The sequence below is a fragment of the Telopea speciosissima genome, chromosome 11, assembly GCF_018873765.1.
Source record: "Telopea speciosissima isolate NSW1024214 ecotype Mountain lineage chromosome 11, Tspe_v1, whole genome shotgun sequence".
In the NCBI taxonomy this organism is placed as follows: Eukaryota; Viridiplantae; Streptophyta; class Magnoliopsida; order Proteales; family Proteaceae; genus Telopea; species Telopea speciosissima.
Genome location: NC_057926.1, coordinates 1643478 through 1665246, shown reverse-complemented (window position 1 = coordinate 1665246; position 21769 = coordinate 1643478). Strand labels below are relative to the sequence as shown.

The window sequence follows — 21769 nt, the reverse complement described above, 5'->3', positions numbered from 1 at the left end:
AGATGGGTGTGATGCATGGTATTGGATAGGAGTGCCAATGGGCTAGGCTGGGCTGGGCTGGGCTGGGCTGGGCTGGGCCTTAACTGTAGCCCAACCCTATGAGCCTTAACCTAAACCCAAGGCCAGGTATACCCTCAACCCAACTCGACCCTAGCAAGTTTTTCCCAAGCCCGGCCCGGCCCTAATGGCCCATTGAATAGTAAAATTAACAAAGTCCATCATGACATCACAACCCATTTAACAAAGCCCCAACCAGGTTGATATATACTAATGTATATCCACAGCCTACTTAACAAAGCCCCAACCCACTTTTTGATGTATTATATAATGTGTATATAAGGGAAAAATTCACTACTTTGGTGGTGTTTCCTATGCCATCACATAGGACACCATGAAATGACACCTCTATCCCTTGGGTAGATACCTAGGTGTGCCCTCCCATTCACCTAAACGCTTGTGCAGAGACCATGCGACCAAGTAGAGATCTCTTACCCTATATATAATATATTAATGTATTATATTAATATATATAATATATATTTATTGGGTAAAGATGTTTGTAACCAACCCGGTTACAATACACTTTTGTAACCTCTCTTTCTTACCCTTAACCATAGCTCTTGTATCCGCTTTTACATAAGGTGCTTTTTGTAATTTCATAGTCATGCTCTCTATTCATTTCCTTGTTTCAGAATTTCTCTCTTCCGCCTCCGCCCCCACCGGCAGTTTAACAAGTGATGGATCTCTGACTGAAAATTCGCAACAACAAGAGAAGGATCGCTGACGAAACAAAGTAGGACACTGATTAGACTTTGCACTTATTGTGACATGTCTCTGATTAGAAGCTATAGCTGAGAGCACTCTTAAGGCTTTTGAGTTTGGAGTATGGTTGCAAGTAGCTGGTTTCAGTTATGATTTAAGGTCTGACAGAGTATCGAAAACAGAGCATGCGGAGACCAAAAACAGAGCATTTGCCAACCATAACTTCAGCCCTTAAGACTCTTCTTTATTTTCTCTATCCGTGGATGACTTTTGGTATTGGATGTTGTTTTCGATGGTTGCCATAGTGCCCATGAGCATGAGGATTGGTTAAAAGAGAATTAGATAGGAGCATCTCTCTCTCTCTCTCTCTCTCTCTCTCTTAGTGTGCAAATGAGTATTGTCGGAAGTTGCAGCAGCAATCCTTTTTTTAGAAAACCCCAGCCTCTACCCTCTGCTCATCCAAAATTCACGCCCCTTCAGAGAGAGTTTCTAAGAAAAAAAAAGAAATAAATGCAATCTTTGAATGAAGAAGTATAGAGGCGGAGCCCATTTCCGGCGTATTCCAGTAAATTACATACTGTTCTCTTCCTTGGATTTGCGTCGCCGGAAATGGAGATGGAGAGAAAATCTGAAACCGGGTTTGGGAATTGATGAGAGTGATTGTGAATTTACATTTTTAGACCCTACAAGTAATTGATAGGTCACCTTCTAAAGGTTAAAAATTAGACTTGTAAACAGATCGGATTCGGCTCGGTTACGGATCGGATGTAATTGGATTCGGATATTTTCTAATCGAATACGGATACCTCTAAATGGATTCGGATGCGGATTGAATTCGGATTTTTGAACATCCATTTACACCTCTGCCTTGTGTAACCTGAACCTTCCTCCCCCCTAGTGGATACAATTCACTCTTAATCTATAGTTTTAGATCATGATTCTCTTCTCCTCATATTCTAAAACCTGTTGAATCTTAAAAATCCTTCAAGATCATTATTTACTTAATTTTTTATAATTAAGTATTCGGATTCGGATTTTTATCGGATTATTCGGATTTTTTTTCGGATATCTCTAATGATGCCCTTAAACGGATACAGATGCGGATTGAATTCGGATTTTCGATTATCCATTTACAGCCCTACTAAAAATGTATGGTTACAAAGTCTCTTTGTAATTTTCTTGGTTACAAATAGACATACCTATATTTATATATGAAAATTTATGCTTACCATCCCGGTGGTTTCAAACTATTACGTCTATCACCCCTGAAATATCATCTATTTTAAAAATCTCTCCTATATTTTGAAATATTCTTATAATCATATCCCTATTGTTAGATTAGGATAGTTAAGTGATGATGTCATCGTCCAAATCTAATCTAAATACCTTCAATAGCTCTTCATTCCATATTTACCCCTATTTGGAACGAAGTGCTATTACATTTTTACCCCCTTTAGCCTTTAGGGATGAAGCATCATCTTCTCAAGAATCATATTCGATTTTGAGAATGGTGGTTTTGGTGGTCGCAGGGACCAGATAGAGAGTGAGATCTGGGAAATGAAATGAAAAATCGGAGAACGAAGATCGATCCGAAATAATTCTCTCTTCACACCCCTCTTTCTTTTGTGGTTCTCCCGAATCTCTCTCCTCTCACGGTTTCACTCTCCCTTTCCTTACATCTCTGTCTCTTCCTTTTGAAACCCCAAGAAATTTGAACCCTAAGACCAAAATTGCAATTTAAGACGAAGAGGAAGAGGGTTTGAAAGGGGAGAGCAGATGGGAAAAAATACGAACTCACGAGCACCGAATCCATTTCCTTCTCTGTGAAAATTCAAAATTAAAGAAGGGGCAAAACCCATTTGATGGAAGATCGATGAGTACCCTTTTGATGGAAATGGATTATTTCCTGAATGCGAAGGCTCTTTTCCTATTTTCCTTGTCTTCCATTGTGGGCTACCAACCTTAAGCTTTAATTCCATTGGAAGAAAAATCTATGATCTCAGGGAATGAAGACGTGAGAAGATGAATAGTAAGCTTTGTAAAACAGTTTCAAAAGAAACCCAGATGTTAAACCCAGTTTCAAAAGAGGGAGGTTTGCGGGTGGGTGCAACGCTGGGCGGTAATTGCAGCGATCGGCGATTGCTGTGGGAGGGGTGTGCAGGGGGTGTGTGCTTGTGACGTGGTGGTGATGGATGATAGTTGTGGGTCAGAGCATGTGGGTCAGAGCATAAAGAAGAAGACGAAGAAGAATAAGAAACTAGAATAAAAAATAGGTGGGTCAGTATTAATGGGTCCCATTTAATTGGGGATGTGAAAAAAAAAAAAAAAAAGGTTTAGAAGGAAGCAGATCTTACATATGCCACGTGTTGATTTTCTATTGTTCTAGGAGATGATCTGGACTCATGCAATGGTAATAAGGGGAGTCGGCGGGGGTAAATAAAAAAGGGCGAACTTATCTTTTCAAAATAAAACTAACAGAGTTGGCATTTAAGGGTACGGACGTAATTTTGAAAATTTTAGGGGTGGTAGATGTAATAATTTAAAAATATAGGGATGATAAACGTAAATTTTCCTATTATATATTATGGGGTGTTGTTCTCTGTGCTGCAGCGCAGCCTGCACCCAGGCACATGGGGGTGGGCGCAATGACCACCCTGCCCCTCTGCACAGGCTGCACATGTACTTGGGTGTAGGTTGCGCTGTGGTACAGAGAACATTCTCTCATATATTATATAATACATTGATACAGGTTAGGCTGGTCCTGCCAGAGTTGAGGCCTCAACCTAGGCTAGACCTAGCCCTGTCAGGGACTAGCAATTGTGAATCCAACTAGACCCTTCCTGATCCCCAGTCCCGGCCTAGTCCTGTTCGAGCTCAAGGTGGGTTAGGGCAGGGTCGAGATCATGGTTTTAGTGCATGGTATCGGAACGGGTATCAATGACCCGCAAAATCGATACGATACTGATACGATACCGATACAATATCAGCCTGGATCGGCTGTATCGGACAAAAATACCCCTAAATTTCCTTAAAAAATGAGTTTTTTGACCATTTTACCCATTGTCCATACCGTGCTACCAATATGTATCGCCCGATACGAACGATACAATACCGATACTTAGAACCATGGTCGGGATGACCGAGTTTTTTTGACACTCCTAATATTAGATTGGGTATCGATCACCTACAAAACCGATATGCTACCGATACAGAAACAACATGGATCGATCGTATTGGATAAATTTACCCTTAATTTTCTTTAAAAAATGGATTTAAAAAAAATATATCTATATTTTACCCTTTGCCGTATCAGCACAATATCGAGATCATGGTGTGAGAAATTGATATCAGATCAGCCGATTCGTATTAATATTGGTGGAGAGCAATACCGATTCCTTGCCGACCCTATATCGGTGGACCGATACGGCCAAGAGTAAATATATAAATGTTTGAAGGAAGTAGGGGCAAGCAAGACTGACGGACATATAATTTTTTGAAGTTGGTAGATTCTTTCACGTGGACAGGCAAGGTGAGAGAGAGTTGAGAGATCCTTGAGATTCTGTCTGAAAGTTACCAATTTGAGTGCAAATCACTTTTAGAAGGTGGTTGGAGAAAAATACTCCTCAATGTCGCTTGAGAAGATCCGAATTCAGTCTATTTAAGAAAGAGAAATCAAACCCTTAAAGCTTAAATCCTCTCAAACCATAAAAGAAAGAGAAATCAAACCCTTAAAGTTACCTTCTCCGCAAGCAACCTTTCTTTATTTCTCTCTGAACTTTACTTGTCATTATGGGGAAGTGCAGTAGGGGTAGGCAGAAGATTGAAATCAAGAGAATTGAAAACGAAGATCACAGACAAGTTACCTTCTCAAAACGAAGGAATGGGCTTTTCAAGAAGGCAAGCGAGCTTTGCATCCTATGCGGCGCAGAGACTGCCTTAATCGTCTTCTCTCCAGCTGGTAAAGCATATTCCTTCGGCCATTTATCTGTTAATTCCGTAATTAATAGGTATATCCTCGACAAGGACGACTCTGCCCAAAATTCCAAAGATGGTGGTGCAGCTGCAATTGCACTTGTTGATGATGATGCTCACCACCACCACCACCACTACCACCACCAACACCACCACCACCGTAGTAACAACGTTATTGTAGAGCTTAGCCGGCAACTCACCGAGGTTACTGAAGAACTTGTAGCTGAGAAGAAGAAGAAGAAGAAGACAGGAACAGTGATACAACTAGATGATGAGTTGATGAAAAAGGAAAAAGTTTTGCCAGAGTTTTGGTGGGAGGAGCCGATCGATGATGAACTTGACGTTCATGAGTTAAAGAAATTGAGGGTTGCTATGGAAGAGCTTAGGAAGAATGTGATCAAGCGTGCTGATGATTTGATGATGGAAGAAGCTTCATTACCTTCTTCGTCGTCGTTCTTGGCGATAAATCCAGTTCCTCTGGGAGTTATCCCAGCTGCGAGAATGAGAATGGACGAGGGGAGTACTTCATCAAATGTTCCTCATGGATTTCATTTGGATTTTGGGTTTGGGAACTTCTAAGGGATGCTAGCTCTCATCATACTTACGTTGATTCTTGTTCAATCTCCTATGAACAATCGTTGGTTTTAGTAACTGAACATTTGATTTGAAGGTAGTTAGTTTAGTTTTTGAAATAAATAGAGGTAGTTAGTTAATCTGACGCAGCAACACCATTGGTGTTCACTTGTCGACTGAATCTCTTTCTTGGTTTAATAACTACTTTTATTTTCTTACCTGATTCTAAGTTCTGTCGAATTGAAGATACAGTTTTCCTCTGCAACTGATTTGCTTTTTTATTTTTTTAGTCCATACATAAAATTTTAATTACTTTCTTGAATCCAATCATCTATAGGAACTTACTAATCTCTTTCCAAGATTTTGGGGTTCTTCGAAGTTTAACTGCAGACAAGCACAAAATTGCTACCCTAATATTCATCTTAAATAAGGGCTTTACTGAAAATTGCTCTCCTCCATCTCCACCAACACAAGAAATCCTATTTTCATGCTTCCATCTTTTGCATGTTCAGTGGTTTTAAAGGAACAAATTGGTTGTTCTTTCTTTTTACGAGTTTTGGGAAATCAAGACAGGTTGAACTATTTGTTGATCGAGTCTGAGTGCTACCAATCTATTTGGCCTAATGGAAATTAAATTGAATTTTATTAGATTCTTCTACTGCTGGTTAGTTGGATTCTTGAACTTATTTTCTCACTTTAATTTTGTTCATGGTGGAATGTCGGTGGTTGGTTGGCTGGTTTCTTGTAATGGTTGGTTGATTAATGGGTTTTATTGATGGATGATGGTGAATTGATCAAAGAAAGAGGGGAATACCAGACCACATGATTGATTGGGGAATTGTTGACATGCATAGTTGTCACGGCGTCTAGGTGAACCAAGGGGTTGGAGGGGGCATGGACACAATGTGTTTGGATGCCAAGGCTGCTACATAAGCGACGCCTTGACAACTATGATAACATGATTGCAGTGTGTATTCTGCATATACACTAGATTTCACTGTTAAGGCCACCCAAGCGACACCTTGTCAATTACCTTTAAAACAAACCTCAATGTAAAAGGGAGTAAGAGAGATTTTGAGTCAGGGAGTCTCTCTTCCTTCCCCCCCCCCCCCCCTCTTCCCTTGGCTACTATTGAGGAGTAAGTCAACCTTTCTCATCCCATCCTTTCTTCTTCTTTGCTGCTGAAAAACCCTAAACCCCTGCCGGTTGATGACAACTCCATTTTGCTGTTTTTCCACTAGATTTCAATGTTAAGTCTGGTGTCTACCATGGATTTGAATAAGTTTCTCAAACATAATCTGTGCAAAAGCAAATGAAGCTTTTTGGGGCTGGATCTGAGAAGATTCTGGCTGATTTTGACCAACAACCAAGCTCATTGCCCACGGCATTTTCTTTTCTAGACTTTCTAAAGATGCTGACACCCTCCCATCACAGTTTTTACTTCGTCTGGATTTCGTTTCTATAGCAGTTTATATCAATGATAGCAGGATAGTAATGTTATTGGTCTATTTGTTTTGATGTTCTTCTCTATTTCCTTGGCCCTTTCTGGGCGCTCTATGGTTTTTTAAATTTAGGCAACTGAATTTGGAAGGACTCATCTGTTCTGGCTTCAGTGATAATGGCTCAAGTATTATTTCTGTTTTCCAGGTGCCATTTTTTAGTGCCATGCCATTGTAATGATTGTTCCCTTAGCATTAATGCTTTCCTGTAGGTTGCCCTGCAAATGTGTCTTTTTCGTGCTCTGTTATTTCATTTTGATGGTATGCAAAAATGATGATGTAACCAAATGCATTTTAGTTCGGTTTAGATATGGGCAATGCACCCTTGCATGTAGATATTGATTGCTCACATGTAGATCCTCTAATAAGAGAAATTTCAAGTCAGCATATACCTACATTTGCTGTTTTTTGTACTCTAAGAAACCATTTTAACCCCCCGACATGATGCAAATTTAAATACAAGCTAGAAAAACTAGAGAGGGATTTGCAAACACAGGATCTTCAGAAACTGAATAATAGCTAAAGAAGTTCTTATTTAATGATGTATGAGAGAAAATTTACCTCTTACAAAGCACAGGCTTTGGTACAACGGTAAAGGTTGCTACATTGTGATCATATGGTCACAGGTTCGAGTTTGGAAACAGCCTCTCTGCGAAAGCAGCGGTAAGGCTGCGTACATTATGACCCTCACCAGACCCTGCAGTGGCGGGAGCCTGGTGTACTGGGTATTCCCTTTTAGTGAAGTGCTTTTGCTACTTGGAAAGAACCAGAACACTTCTGTTGACTAGAATTCTGTAGGAAACAGAATGAGAATTTCAGAGAGAATGATATCAGCAATAAGTATGTGAGATTTGATTCAAAACAGACTAACATGTGAACAGATATTGCAGAAGAAAACAAAATACACCTGTAGATTATGACCCAAAAGGAAATGAGGAAATCACAAGTGAATTCTGTAAGAGCAATGCTTTAGAGACCCTATGGTACTCACCAGCAAGATTGGACTGCAGCACATTGTCACATCCACAATCAAGGTCAAATAATGAGTCTCCTTGGTATCTCTTTCAGAAAAAGGACATTTACTCAATAGGAGTTTTATTTCACATTTCTCCTAAATGAAAAAGGCTAAAATCTGTGGTAAAATATAGACCTTGAGGCCTTGTGATGATTTCCATTTCCATAGAGTACAGTGGAGCAGTGAGGGGTTATTATCGACCATTCATAAATGAAGGCAGATATTGACAGTCATTGATGGTTGTACGGTTCAACACACGGTATAGGAAAATTTTCCCCGTACCAAGTGTCTTATAAAGAGGTCATTTAATCAAACTGGGAATGCTGCCAGTCAATATGTAGGAAATGCTCATCTACTAAGCATTTCTCCTTCCAAAAGAAAAAGCTTAATCTTTGGTCAAAGAATAACTCAGCATTTCTCTTTCTGAAAGAATACTCTCAGCATTTACTCTTAGAAAGAATAACTAGGAATTTCTCTTTCTGAAAGAATAATCTCAACATTTACTCTTAGCAAGACTAGGATTCCCATTGGGCTTGATGATTATGAAATCAAATTGATCGCAGTCAGTTGATTATGAAGTCTTTCACTTAGAATTTACTTAAAAGGAATAAGAATAATCAAATACATTCACATGTTTTAAGTATTATACATGGTAAGAATATCCAAAGCTAATTGCCTGAAATTCCTTCCATTCCCACCAAACACTGTCAGAATCATTTCTAACAACCAAAAACCTTCTTTTCTTTTTTCCATTCATTCTTTCTTGAATTAGATACAATCCTTCTAAGTTGCCATCAGACCCAAATCCTTGCTCCCATCCCCAAAAAAATTAGCCACAATTTCACCTACATTCTCCAATCCCACCCCAAGACACAAAGGGTTAGTTGCAGGTCTAACAGATCTCTCCATTCCATCAGAGGAGTTCTTGTCACAAGCATTCAAAACCCTCACATTAGGACCATCTCTGCACTTCCCCATGCACTTGCATCCAACAACAGCCCCCTCCACACCAACCATTTTCTCAAATTCCTCCAACAGTACTGCAGCTCCCATTTTCATGCACTTCCCTCCCATGCAAACCTCAATCTTCTCTGCTGGTGATGCCGCCACAACTACAGTACTTCCTCCAACCCTTCTGTCACCATTACAGAAACTCTTCAAACTGTGATCTTCATTCACCTCTGCAATTCTCTGTTCTTTGGTTTGAAGGTTTGAGGTTGTTACTAATGCTTCTAATTCACTGGTTGACTGTGGTTCTGCCAGTGCCCTATTCCTGAGCTGTTTCATGTCAACAATCTTTTCGCATTCGCTATCACTCGATTCAGATGATGAGCTAGAGGATGATTCATTGTCATCTCTGGGTTTCATTAATGCAGCTTTCAGTTTAGCTTTCTCTTCTTTCCTCCTCCTTTTTAGTTCTTTTTCCTGTGCTCTTAATTTTCCTAGTTGAGCAAGAAGAACCTCAGATGCTTCCTGTAAAAACAAAATACAGATTGGTTATTTGATGTTCTGATACAAAATTAAGTAAAATGTTACTTTTAAAAAAGAAGAAAAACTTGTTCTTAAGCTGTATTTTGATAAACCCAAATCAGATAATTGATTGGGTGATATTAACAAGTATTTGGTTCTCTACCAATTGCAGCAAACCTACAAATTCCTTGATCTTTTGCTTCTCAAATCTCAATAACATATATTCGATAATTAACTCTCTAGATTTAAAATTTGGAGAGTTGCATATGATCATAAAGGACTAGTAAAATTTCTTAAGAGCCCAGCTCTAACTTTTAAACAAAATTATGGAAAGCTAATTAATTGAATAGTTTTTTGTTTTCAATAACATAAATTCATTAAGGTTTTAAGTCTCTGCTAACCTTTCCTTAAAAAAATACAGAGAGCAAAAAAGCAAGCAAAACTAGGCTCTGAAAACATACCGAAATCGTCTTTTTATCGTCCCCAACAAAACCATAGTTGATCTCCGGAGAACTCAAGTCAGAAGAAATCACCAACAGATTCTTAGTCAACCCTTTAATCTGCTTCAACTTCTTCTTTATCGTTGCAGTTTCAGATTTTTCCTTCTTACATACCTTGCTACAGGTCGGTGGCGAAGCGTAATACTTCACATGCCCAATATCAAGAAACCCAGGAACAAACGACTCTGAAAGCTTACTGGTTTTTAGAGAAACCGAAGAATCTCGACAACCCAGAAGCCGAAACTCCCCGGAAAACCGTTTTCCGGCATCTATTGAGACAGTAGAAACAGAGGATTTTAATGGATTGTTATCAAAACCACCACAAGAGAAGCTATGAAAAGAACGAATAAGAGCACCAGATGCCTCCATTGCTTTTGAATTCGAAGGACAAAAAGCAGAGTTTAACCATGAAAGCATACAAAACTGCAACACCGAGGGGTTTTATATATATATATATATAGAGAGAGAGAGAGAGAGAGAGAGAGATGAATTTCAGTGTCAAAGAAGGCAACGGGATCAACTGCTTTGAAACGTGGCGTATTTTGATTCGTGATAGAGGGCTCGTGACAGTTGAAGGTTTCCACACGCAGACATATGTCATTGGGACTACGACACGCGTTGGGAGTGAATATGGAGCGTTGGATTTATCGGTGTGGGAAGAGACGGCTTTGATGGAGACAGGTGGATGAGGAGTCATCAACTTAGAAGAATAATTTATGGGTAGTTAAAAAAAATTGATTATTTGGATTTCCACTCCAACACGGAAAGTGCCATCGCAATAATGCGTGATGAGAATAGCGATTGACGAAGCTTGACAGGGGTCGTAGGGAAGAAAATGGATCAAATTTCTCTTAACTTCTCAATAAAAAATAAAAAAAAAATTCCTCTTAAATTGGCAGTTTGTGAAGACCAGTTTTGTCATTGTGTGGATCAAAATTTTAATGTTTTTTTTAGGTGGATGGGTATGCTAACATATCGTATGCTAGCACCTATGCGTCTTTCTCTTTCTCTTTCTCCTTTGAAATGGCTTCTTTACCTTTCAAACGGGGAAGAGAGAGATAGACTCATAGGGACATAGGGTGCTAGACTGCTAGTATATCCAACCTTTTCCCTATTTTTTTTATTTTTTTGGGAGAATGTTCTCTGTGCCGTAGCAGGTTGAGCCTAGGCACATGGACTTGCCACTCAGGGGGGCAGGGTGGTCATTGCGCCCACCCCCATGTGCCTAGGCATAATCTGTGCTACGGCATAGAGAACAACGCCCCTTTTTTTTTAATCATTGGATAGATCAAATTTGATGTCTCATCTTAATTATATCCAAGAATTGAGATAATAGTATCAATATCGTTGTCTATCGATATTGGTTCAGATCAATCAAAATTTTCTTTCTTTTCATTAAAAATCGAGTATTTTTTTAATGATTTTACCCTTGATCCGATACTGGTACTTGATCCAGGAATGGCCAGCTATCGATATCGACCTAGACCAATATTTATACAATTTGGCTGATCTGATACCGATACCTCAATTAATGATTGTATCCCTCACTCCCATCGATTCTTCGGTTTCTCTTTATATTTTAAGTGTTTTATTCTTCATATAATCCTAAGTAGTAAAAAAAAATAAGGCATCATATTAATAAGCATAAAATCATATTTATTTGAAAAATTAATTATGATTAACCCATGATGTGAACAATAGAACTATATAGCTTGGACTCATATTAATAATGTCATGTGAAGAATAATTTATAAAATTGAAAATTTTCATAAATATCTTGTAAAATCGGAAAAGCCAATGCCACATTGTTGATGTAGAAACCTTCTTTAAAAAAGAGAGAGATAAAAAGATGGAAGTATTCTATTGAAAATTCAAATAGCTTAATTTTTTGGATCAGGCTCCTCTCCTGCGAACACCTAATTCGGGTTGGACATGCATCTCGATGTGCTACAAGCAGTCTTGCCATTGGATCATGGATGCTTCACTGGGCACTCCCGGAACGAAGTGCTCGTAGGAGAGGAGTCAAATCCTAATTTTTGTATAATGTGAAGTCACATCAGCATCCAATTATGTTCTGAGTTTGAACCTTTTTTTTTTATTTTTTATGTAAAAGGAGTTCTATTGATTATAGAGTGAAAAACGCATGAAATCAACATTACAAATATCAACAATCCATGAAGTGGATATACGCCATGGTGTCATACACGCATGGCTTGGCAGGCACCTATTTGTACCGCATGGCAATGTTAGATGGAAACTAGTAGGTCCCAGGTTTCAGCCTGATGGAATTGGCAATAAATCATTAACTTCAGGGATATAGGGATTACTTAATTAATTTGAGGCTAAACATAAACAATCTAAACCACTCTATAGATAGTTGAAGCTGCCCTATCAACCATCTAAGGGTGTTGTCCAATGTCCATAGATACCATCTAGAGAAACAATAAAAGGCAAGACAACACTACTGGTTGTGTGGCCCCTGCACTAACGTGGGAACCATTGCCAATGAGAGCATTTGCGTTAGCATCATGGGTGGTGGGATTTTCACCTTTCCATGGTATGGGGCAATCATTTCACATCCACCTATGTCTAAGTGTAGGGACCACGCGACCAGATAGCATTCTTTCTCCCAACAAGTAAATAGACTCGAAATTTTAAGTTATAATTTATCTATCCAAAGGTAAAAAAACATGTCATATTACCTCCACATGTTACTTTGTTATGTTGTTTTACCCGGAAAAAAAAATAAAAAATCTTGATATATCATATCACCCTTGGTTTGAGGAATCGGTATCAGATCTACTAGATCGGCCGATTAGTATTGTTAGAGACTGATATTCATTCTTGGCCAATCCTGGATCGATGGATCAATATGGACCAAGGGTAAAAGAGTAATAATGTAATTTTTAGAAAAAAAAATAGAGGTAAATTGGTCCTATCCGGACTGTTCCTGATACCGATTACTAACCCCTTGATATCACGCGGTGTATTACCTTTGGAAATATAAAACCCTATCCTATATTGTTAACCGAGTTAATCCATAAGCGAAGGGAAGTTTCATGTTTCCCTATTCGTATATAAATATTTGAGCTATAGTTGAGCTGCCTATGTGGCCGAATATTAATTTTAAGTATTCATCAAAAAAATATGAATTTTTTTTTGGGAGAATGTTCTCTGTGTCGCAATGCAGGCTGCTGCGCCTAGGCACATGGGCCTGCCACTTAGGGGCAGGTTGGTCATTGTGCCCACCCCCATGTGCCTAGGCGCAGCCTGCGCTGCGGCACAGAGAACAACACCCCTTTTTTTTTTTTATAGAAAAAAAAAGTTTTAAGTCTAAAAATTTCGAGGTTTTTAGAAAATGGAACAATGATTGACAACAAATGGACTGTTGACTATAGAATTTAAAATCCCACATTGGACAATCCAACCATATGATGTCTTATCCAATTGAACCATGCCAATATTTCTATTGGGAAAATGGTTCCTTTGCTACATGCCCACTTTAACTATTGACACTTACAGAGAAATATATGTTGGTTTACCCAAAACAAAAAAAAAAAAAACAAAAAAAGAGATATATATGTTGCTATTTTCACTATTGGATAGCGTTCATGGTTTGGACTAAACATGCGTCCAATTTTAAAGCTTGATTCAATCAAATACCCTTCCATATATTGGCTTGCATCCCAATATATATTCATATATACCCACGGTATTGCAACAACTATTATACACTCTTCCATAGCCTTGGATTTTTCGTATGTTGCTGTATGACATACTTAGTTGGGGCAAACTTTAACATATGAGCAAGGGACTTAAAGGTGAACTTGTCACCAAAATCGCCTATCGCTATACACAACGATCACCAAGCCAAAACAAGGCGAGCCACAGAGTACTTAAACTGAGCATATAGGAAAAGTTCCTCACCCAAGTGCATAAAATCAGGTTGGCCAATGGTAGAAATTTAGAAGACATCATCTTTCCATGAATAATTAGGGGATTATGGTTAAAAAATTGATACTAATAATAATGGTGATTAGCACAATAATTACTAAAATCATCACAACAAACAATATTATAATGGCAATAAGGTAACACCATCCACCTTTCATTATCTTAATGAAGTTCATCTTTCCTTGAGGATAAACACTAAAACCTGAAATCAAATAATTCATGAGCTATGGTTATGAAGCACCTGTGAAGAAACTTTTGGCTCCACCAGGAATTTAATAGGAACTGTCAAACATTCTTCCTTAGGTGACCATCAATGGCTTATTTGCCAAAGTGCATTTGAAATCCTACATTGTGTTTACAATTGATGTAAAAGAAGACCTGTTTGATTACAATATAGATATCAATATAGATATCATTCTGATTTCAGTTGTCCGGATCATCTGATTCTGATATATTTGAATAAGTTCAGTAGAGAAAACAAAAAGGTAATGATCTCAATTGTAAGTCCAACGTGAACGTTCTTCTGACATGGATTGATCATTATATAAGGATCAAGATCAGATCCTGATTCTTGAAACCTTAGCTATTATTGACTACAATTTTCAGAAAATTGTGTACATTCAATTTACAGCTGATAGAGAGTTCATCAAAAAATTTACTAGTAACAGAATTTTGTACATCAAAAAACCAGGAAATAAGTGAAACTTAAACTAGATCACCATAGCAAATTACAGATATATATATATATATATATATATATATATATATATATATATAGATATGCAAACAGAAGAAAACAGCAAGAATGAAAGAAAAATGACAACCATTTCCATGCATTGGGGTATAAGACCATCTGCTTTGTTTCGAATTTCCAGGTTTTCTGAGATACACAGGTCCCAGCATTGTCACAAGCTCCTCAAGAGCACCATAATCATTTGAGAATAGGTGCAACTGTGGCTCACAAAGCAGAACAATATTTTTTCTTTAATCATGAGATGTACCATTTTCTATTTCTCAATATAATTTTACATAACAAGTTTATGTTCATCCATTGACCAAACCACTTGAGATACATATCAAGGTAAATACAGAAAGACAAAAATGATTTCAGTATTTCAGCAAACAGATGAAATTTTCTTCTATCTATCTATTCTATCACGATCAAGGAAGAAGAGTACAGAACAATAAATCAACTAGACCCAACCACACAATTAGGGATAATGAAATAAAACCCGCACAACCAAATATAAGAAGCAGAAATTAGTAAGAAAGTAGCAGGTGCTATCAACCATTGCATGAGTTAGATTGGGACCACGAGGTCATTTATGTCAAATGCATAAGAGGAAGAGTTGACTCTGAAAGTGGCAGTGCAAATCTATATAGCATAGAATTCCGTACTAGTTATCATAAAAATGAATTATACAAATGATGTCCAGAAATTATTAATGTATATCTGCAAAAGTTCTGTTTTTCTCTTCTAAGAAAAATCTATTGATCATCTTTAGTAGGAGATTTCCCTTCGCATTCATCACTCAAAAAATTGGAGCATGTGAGCAAGACAAATTGCAATTAGTAAGTCATCCAAGAAACCCAATGACCACAGCTGAGCCCCAAAAATCCCAGCCTTGACAACAATAAGTTCACAAAGACCCAAATGAGGATGGTTTGTCCAAAAATAAAAATAAAACAAAGAAGATATTTTGCATTATTTTTCTCAAATTGCAGTATAAGCACACTGATAATGTCAAGGCAAAGAGAGAAATCTACTCTTACCCTTACTCTTGTTCTTCGTCCTTCTTCTCCTTTATTGATCAAGTAATTAAAACCCTGTTTTCTACAATTTTTATATTTTGTCGATACATACAAGTGTTTTTTGTCTCGTTAATTTTGATATTGACTGTTGAGGAGATCTGACCAGCAGATCACCCTCAACTTTTGAGGTGTTCTTCATCATCCTAAGGAAGGTTTGCTGATCTGGAGATATCTAATATCTCCCAATCTGCCCTTTACTTCCAGATCTGAATCTCTGCAATTCTGATTACTGAACTCGATTTACATGTTGTTAGGTCACTAATTCTGAGATTTATATCATGGTAACAGTGTTTGTTTGGGTTTACAATTCCGCAGTTTGGCTATTAATCAGAACTGCGATTTGACTGTTGTACCCTTCTCCTTGTATCACTAGGATTGATCCATAATTTCAGATCCAACAATGGGATTGATCTGAAACTTTCAGCAAGGGTTCCCTACCTTAAGAATAGAACTCGACTTGAGTTCTGATCTAATCTGACCATCTGACTGTCATATGACTTTTCTCCTTTATCTGGAAATTTATTCTCCGAGATTCGATTCTGCTGTTTTGGCACTGTTTTAGTTTCTTTATTCAGTATTACATTATGTTGGTGTTCAGTTCTACATTGGGAAGTTAAGAATGGAGATTCTTTAAATAAGTCTAAGAGTTGAAAACATAGAGAACTTAAGGATTCATTGCCTTAGCTACAATATGAATTCAGATAGTTATTCAAAATAATTCATGTAAATTACAGAATGGAAGTAGACAACAAAATTTCATTTAAGAAATAAATTTTGGTAAGAAGCCACAGCACAGAAAACTTCCAAAAGAGCAGACTGTTGAATGAAAACAGGCTCAAAATTGGGGAAAGGAAAAATAAAACAATTTGTAAAGCAACAGGAACTCATTGACGAAAAACAACCAACCCCATGACCTCCCCCTGCCCCCCCTCCCCCCCCAAAAAGAAGAAACTTTAATAAGAAATGGAAAATTAAGAATACTCAAAATTTCATACCCATGCAACTAGGATAGTCTACCAGAGAAACTATTTCAAATTGGTCCCTAATTTAAACCAATTAAGTGAATGACCTGCTAGAAACCCCTAAACCATAGTATTAAATCTCATCTCGGAAGGCCATTTCGGCCAGAACGAAATTTCCGAGCTACCAAAATTTTGGGGAAATTTTTGAGGTACTGAAATTTCGCCGAAATAATTGTATTTTTTCTCTGAGTTTTGCTTGGTCATTTTGGGGTGTAAAATGCTGAAATAACCAAAATTTCTCCGAAATGGCGCTGGAGAAATGTGCATATCGACCAACGCCGTGGCGTCTCTGTTTCCCTAAATCTCCTATTTTAGCCTTGGTTTCTGAGTTTTTTCTTTCTGGGCAGTACTACCAGATTCTGGAAAGCCATCATAGGATCCTTACACACACATCGACTGGTTCTAAGATTTGATCCATAAGTTCTTTTCTCTTGGGCGATCCATACCTGGAAATTTCATATCCAAAAGTCTCTCTTTCTGTGAGATTCAAATTTTTGAAGTAACCTGCAACTAAGACATCCGCCAGATCTGATTTCAGATCTCATCATTCGGTTGCCAGCGACATTTTGGGGCTATTTCTCGTTGGGATCGGCAGACCTTGGCGCTGCGATTTTGTTCCAGAAATTGCAGGGAGAATCGTCTTCATAAGGAGTTTCCTCTGTTGGAACTACTCCAGTTCACCGCCTCTCTTTCTATCGTGTTATTGCAAGGTTGAAGAAGACATATTAAGTCTTTAAAATTGCAAGAAAGGACAACTTATATTATTTACATAAACCCCCTATATTCTCTATTGCTTTTCTGTTTAGCCCATTCAGTTTTCTCTTTAACTCCTTAAATTACAGTTCTGCCACATTTTTACAACTTCAGATTAATTACAATTCTGCCATTGCTCTTATAAATCTTGATTTATCTACTAGTTTGCCATTCAACTTTGGATTTAATTACAATTTTGCCATGGTCGACATGATTGACGTATCGATATATCGATTAGACACCCCTCCACCGACTTGGATCGCCGTGATGCCGTGACAACTATGGCGGCATCCCAATGAGCCTTCTGAGGAGACTACATAAACTGGCTTAGGACATTGACTGCAAAAGATATGTCTAGCCTGGTGACTGTGAGATATATCAACTTCCCAATCAAGCTCCTATACTGATGCACAACTTTAAGAGGTTTACCATCATCAACTCCAAACTTCTGATGAGGATCCATAGGAACATCCACTGGTTTTGATGCAAGCATACCAGTGTCAGATAGGAGATCTAAGACATACTTTCTTTGGGACAAGCTAATACCTTTCTTGCTTTTCACAACCTCAATACCAAGGAAATAGTGAAGCTGACCTAAATCCATGGTCTAAAAATGCTGTTGTGGATATTCTTTTACCTCTGTATACCAGTCACACTCACATCATTACCAGAGATGATGATATCATCCACATAAACAATCAAAACAATTATTCTATCCCCTCGGCGACGAACAAAGACAGAATGGTCAAAGTAACACTGTGTAAAACCACAAGAGATAACGGTGGCACTGAACTTCTCAAACCACGTCCTAGGAGACAGTTTAAGGCCATAAATAGCCATATGTAATTTGCAAACATGACCACTACTCTCCCCCTGAAGCAACATATCCTGGAGGTTGCTCCATATAGACCTCCTCTTGCAAGTCACCATAAAGAAAGGCATTTTTAATATCCAACTGAAATAAGAGCCAATCAAAGTTCACAACAGGAGAAATTGTGGAAATTGTGAGTAATGGTTTGTGATTAATTGAGCACAACCCCTCTTTATTTATAATACCTGAGAGAACATTCTAGAATAGTTATAAGGGCGATAATAACCCTAGGATGTAAATACCCTTGAATCTATTTTACAACACTCCCCCTCAAGTTGGTGCATAAATATCAAACATGCCCAACTTGCTAACAATAGACATAAAATTCTTGCTATTAATGCTCTTAGTGAGAATGTCGGCTAGTTGATCTCTTGACTGAACAAAAGGAATGCATATCAATCCTTGCACCAGCTTCTCCTTAATAAAATGACAATTGATCTCAATATGCTTGGTACGATCGTGTTGTACTAGGTTATGAACAATAATTATTGCTGATTTGCTATCACAGTAAAGGTGCATGGGTAGGATAACAGGAACACACAAATCATGAAGAAGACCTTGCAGCCAAAGTAGCTCACAAATACCACGGGCCATAGCCCGAAATTCTACTTCAGCGCTGGATCAAGCAACCACCAACTAGGCGACCAAGGCGTTCAAGGCGCTCGCTTAGGCGATGCCTTGACAACTATAGAGGACGGGAAGAGAGATGGTGGCGGTGATGGTGCAGAAACCGAGTAAGAGAGAGAGAGAGAGCCTACGGTTTTGAGTTGAGAACCATTAGAGTTCGGATCCCTAGGATGATTCCCGCTCTGATATAATGTGGAAATTGCGAGTAATGGCTTGTGACTAATTGATCACAACCCCTCCTTATTTATAATAGATGAGAGAGCATTCTAGAATAGTCACAAGGACAATAATAACTCTAGGACGGAATACCCTTGAACCCATTTTATAACAGAAATAAGCAGGCGAACCGAATTCAATCGAGCAACAGGAGAGAATGTTTCAAAGTAATCAACTCCATAAATCTGAGTATACCATTGGCAACTAGACGGGCTTTCATCCGTTCAACAAATCTATCAGGATGGTACTTAACAGTATAAACCCAATGACACTTAACCAAGTCCTTACCAGGAGGCAAATCTACCAAACTCCAAGTGTTACGGGTCAAAAGAGCATCCATGGCGGCTTTCCAGCCAAGGAGTTGAAGAGCTTCAATATGATTTTTAGGATTAGTAATAGTAGAAAGAGACAATGCAAATTGATGAACAGAAGGAGGAAGATGAGGCAATGAAACAAACTGGTCTATAGGATACACAGCCATAGACCTTTCAATACAAGAATGTGTACCTTTACGCTTGGTGACTGGTAAGTCTTCAGCTAAAGTAGGACTTGGAGCTCCACCAGAGGAAGAAGATGGTACAGGAGGTAAAGCAGCTGGAGCAGTAGATACCTCACCAAGTGGCACCGATTTGTTCCGTCGTTGATATACCTATAAAGGTGGTGTGAACGGAACTAAGGAGGGAATAGGAGACTCAAGAGTGGGAGTGGTCTACTCATCCCCAAAGGAAGATGCCTGGGTAGAGAAAAAGGACGTACCCTCATACCAGAATCCTACAACCCAAACCAAAGCAAGGAGAAAGGAAAGAGGAGAGATAAGAAGGGAAAATAAGAGACAATCAAAATCATGGGCGGCTGACTGCGGCTAGAAAACTTGTCTATTAACGCAGGTCCCTATATATATATTCAAGTTAAAATATTTATGGGGACAACAATACTCCTGTACCTAGAGCAACCTTACAAAGAGAAGAATAAAATGGCTAGAAAGATCAAAATACCCCAAGAATCTCAACATTGTCGAAACCAAAGGGTATGCATGTCTTTTCACATTCTTCTATTGTTGTCTAAAAAAGGAGGCAACTAAGGCTTTCATTGTTTGCTCAAAAAAGAGAAGAAAAACCCTAAGAAGAGAGGAGAGTGAGAGATAGGCCATCCTATACTACAAGGTTGATTGTTTGATGCCAACATCTCTCTAAGAAGTTCAGGAAGAGCAAGATTTCACCGTCTCTTGCTGCAAGGAGGTGAACCTGAGAGAACGGATTCTGCACGTCCTTCTCAGTTTGAGTTACTTCAGTGGAGGTAACCTCTGCTTATGCAGACCATTTTATATTGCTCTAGTATAGGAGGTTGATCATTCCTAGTTCACTGAATGTATTAAGGGTTGGGTTTGCCTGTTTCCTTTGATTAAATCTGTAATCACTATCAAGTGAGTGCTTGGTTTTTCTAAGGTTGGAGCCCTATTACTTTTGTGGGTGCAAAAGGGTATAACAGGGATGGGTGTTTCTGGGTCGTTGTAGCAATCAAAATAGAGGTACCATATTGAGCAATATACGAAGCCCCAATCTGGGCATTGCTCCATGGACGGCACATTGTCGAACCACGCAAATCTTTTTGTCTCCTGTGGTATGGTGTTTGTTTGCTTGGAAATATTTGAGTGTGTTTGATGCAGGATGGGTATGCACACCGGATAGACCTTGCTAAATGTTATTAATTACATGCAGTTGACAGGCAAGGTGTTGCATAGGAGTGTGTGCTTGTGATTAGTAAAATGGTCAGCACCAACCAATATGTTTGTCTACAAATTAAGTAAGTGCCATTGCTAGGAAGAGTTTTTGAGGGTCATTGATTCACCCCCTCCCTCTCTCAGTGACGTAATGGGACCATCAAGATTTCCCAAAAATCCACAGTTGTAGGAATGGATTCCCAGGATGGTACTCAAATGGCCCTTATGTCAACCAGGTTCTTGAACTCCAAGTCAGATATGGTGCAATACCAATTCATCTGGATGTATTGTAAATGGAAATGGCACAAAACCCATCTATAATTTTATCTCTTATGAATTATGATGAACATGCGGGCAGAGAGATTCCAACTTCTGCAGAGCACATTCTGGACCTGTCACTTCCTTTATTACTTTAGCCATGTCATTAGATTCAGGGCAGATGCTTCAAATGTATCTTGACCATCTCAAGTGCAGCTAAAATTAGAAAATACAGTAAACTGGATGGGAAGGGAGGAAGAATAAAAATGAATTAAATTACCTGGGAAGCCTGAAACAAGATTTCGGAAAACAAGATAACTAATTCACATTGAAGCAAACTAATTTTAGAAAATATAGTAAATAGAGGATAGAGGGAAGGGGAAAAATAGAAATGAATTAAATTCCCTAGAAAGCCTAACACAAGAATTTGGAATACCCAACTCAGTAAAAAATGTTAACTAGATGACATTCAAACAAAGCAATCCAAGCTATCATTCAAACAAGATTTTTTGTGTAGTGTGCACCGGAGTCACAGAAAGGAGGAATCCTATTCATGCTACACATCAAATAGAAAGGGAAAAAAAGTAAAATTTGTTTGAAATAACTTCATTTCAGATATCAAGCACTTTCTCATATAAGAAGGTGAGGCAGAACATCATGAGCATACATTGTCAGAGGTGCCAAAGCACCTCCCCCATCCCCCCCAACCCCCACCCACCCTCAAGCAGTAAAATGGATAAACTCA

At 38.5% G+C, this 21769-nt stretch overlaps 2 protein-coding genes across 2 annotated transcripts; one reads left to right on the top strand and one right to left on the bottom strand.

Annotated features, from left to right (window-relative positions):
- The first annotated feature begins 4551 nt into the window (after positions 1 to 4551).
- On the top strand, positions 4552 to 5313 carry LOC122646180 (agamous-like MADS-box protein AGL61). Its single transcript, XM_043839674.1, has 2 exons — positions 4552 to 4836; positions 4939 to 5313. Exons 1-2 carry the CDS (start codon positions 4552 to 4554, stop codon positions 5311 to 5313), a joined length of 660 nt encoding a protein of 219 aa, XP_043695609.1.
- A 3264-nt stretch (positions 5314 to 8577) lies between these two features.
- LOC122646832 (diacylglycerol O-acyltransferase 3) lies at positions 8578 to 10197 on the bottom strand. The gene is made up of 2 exons (XM_043840440.1): positions 9753 to 10197; positions 8578 to 9294 (listed from the first exon to the last, which is right to left on the bottom strand). Exons 1-2 carry the CDS (start codon positions 10158 to 10160, stop codon positions 8605 to 8607), a joined length of 1098 nt encoding a protein of 365 aa, XP_043696375.1. The 5' UTR covers positions 10161 to 10197; the 3' UTR covers positions 8578 to 8604.
- Between the last annotated feature and the right edge of the window lie 11572 nt (positions 10198 to 21769).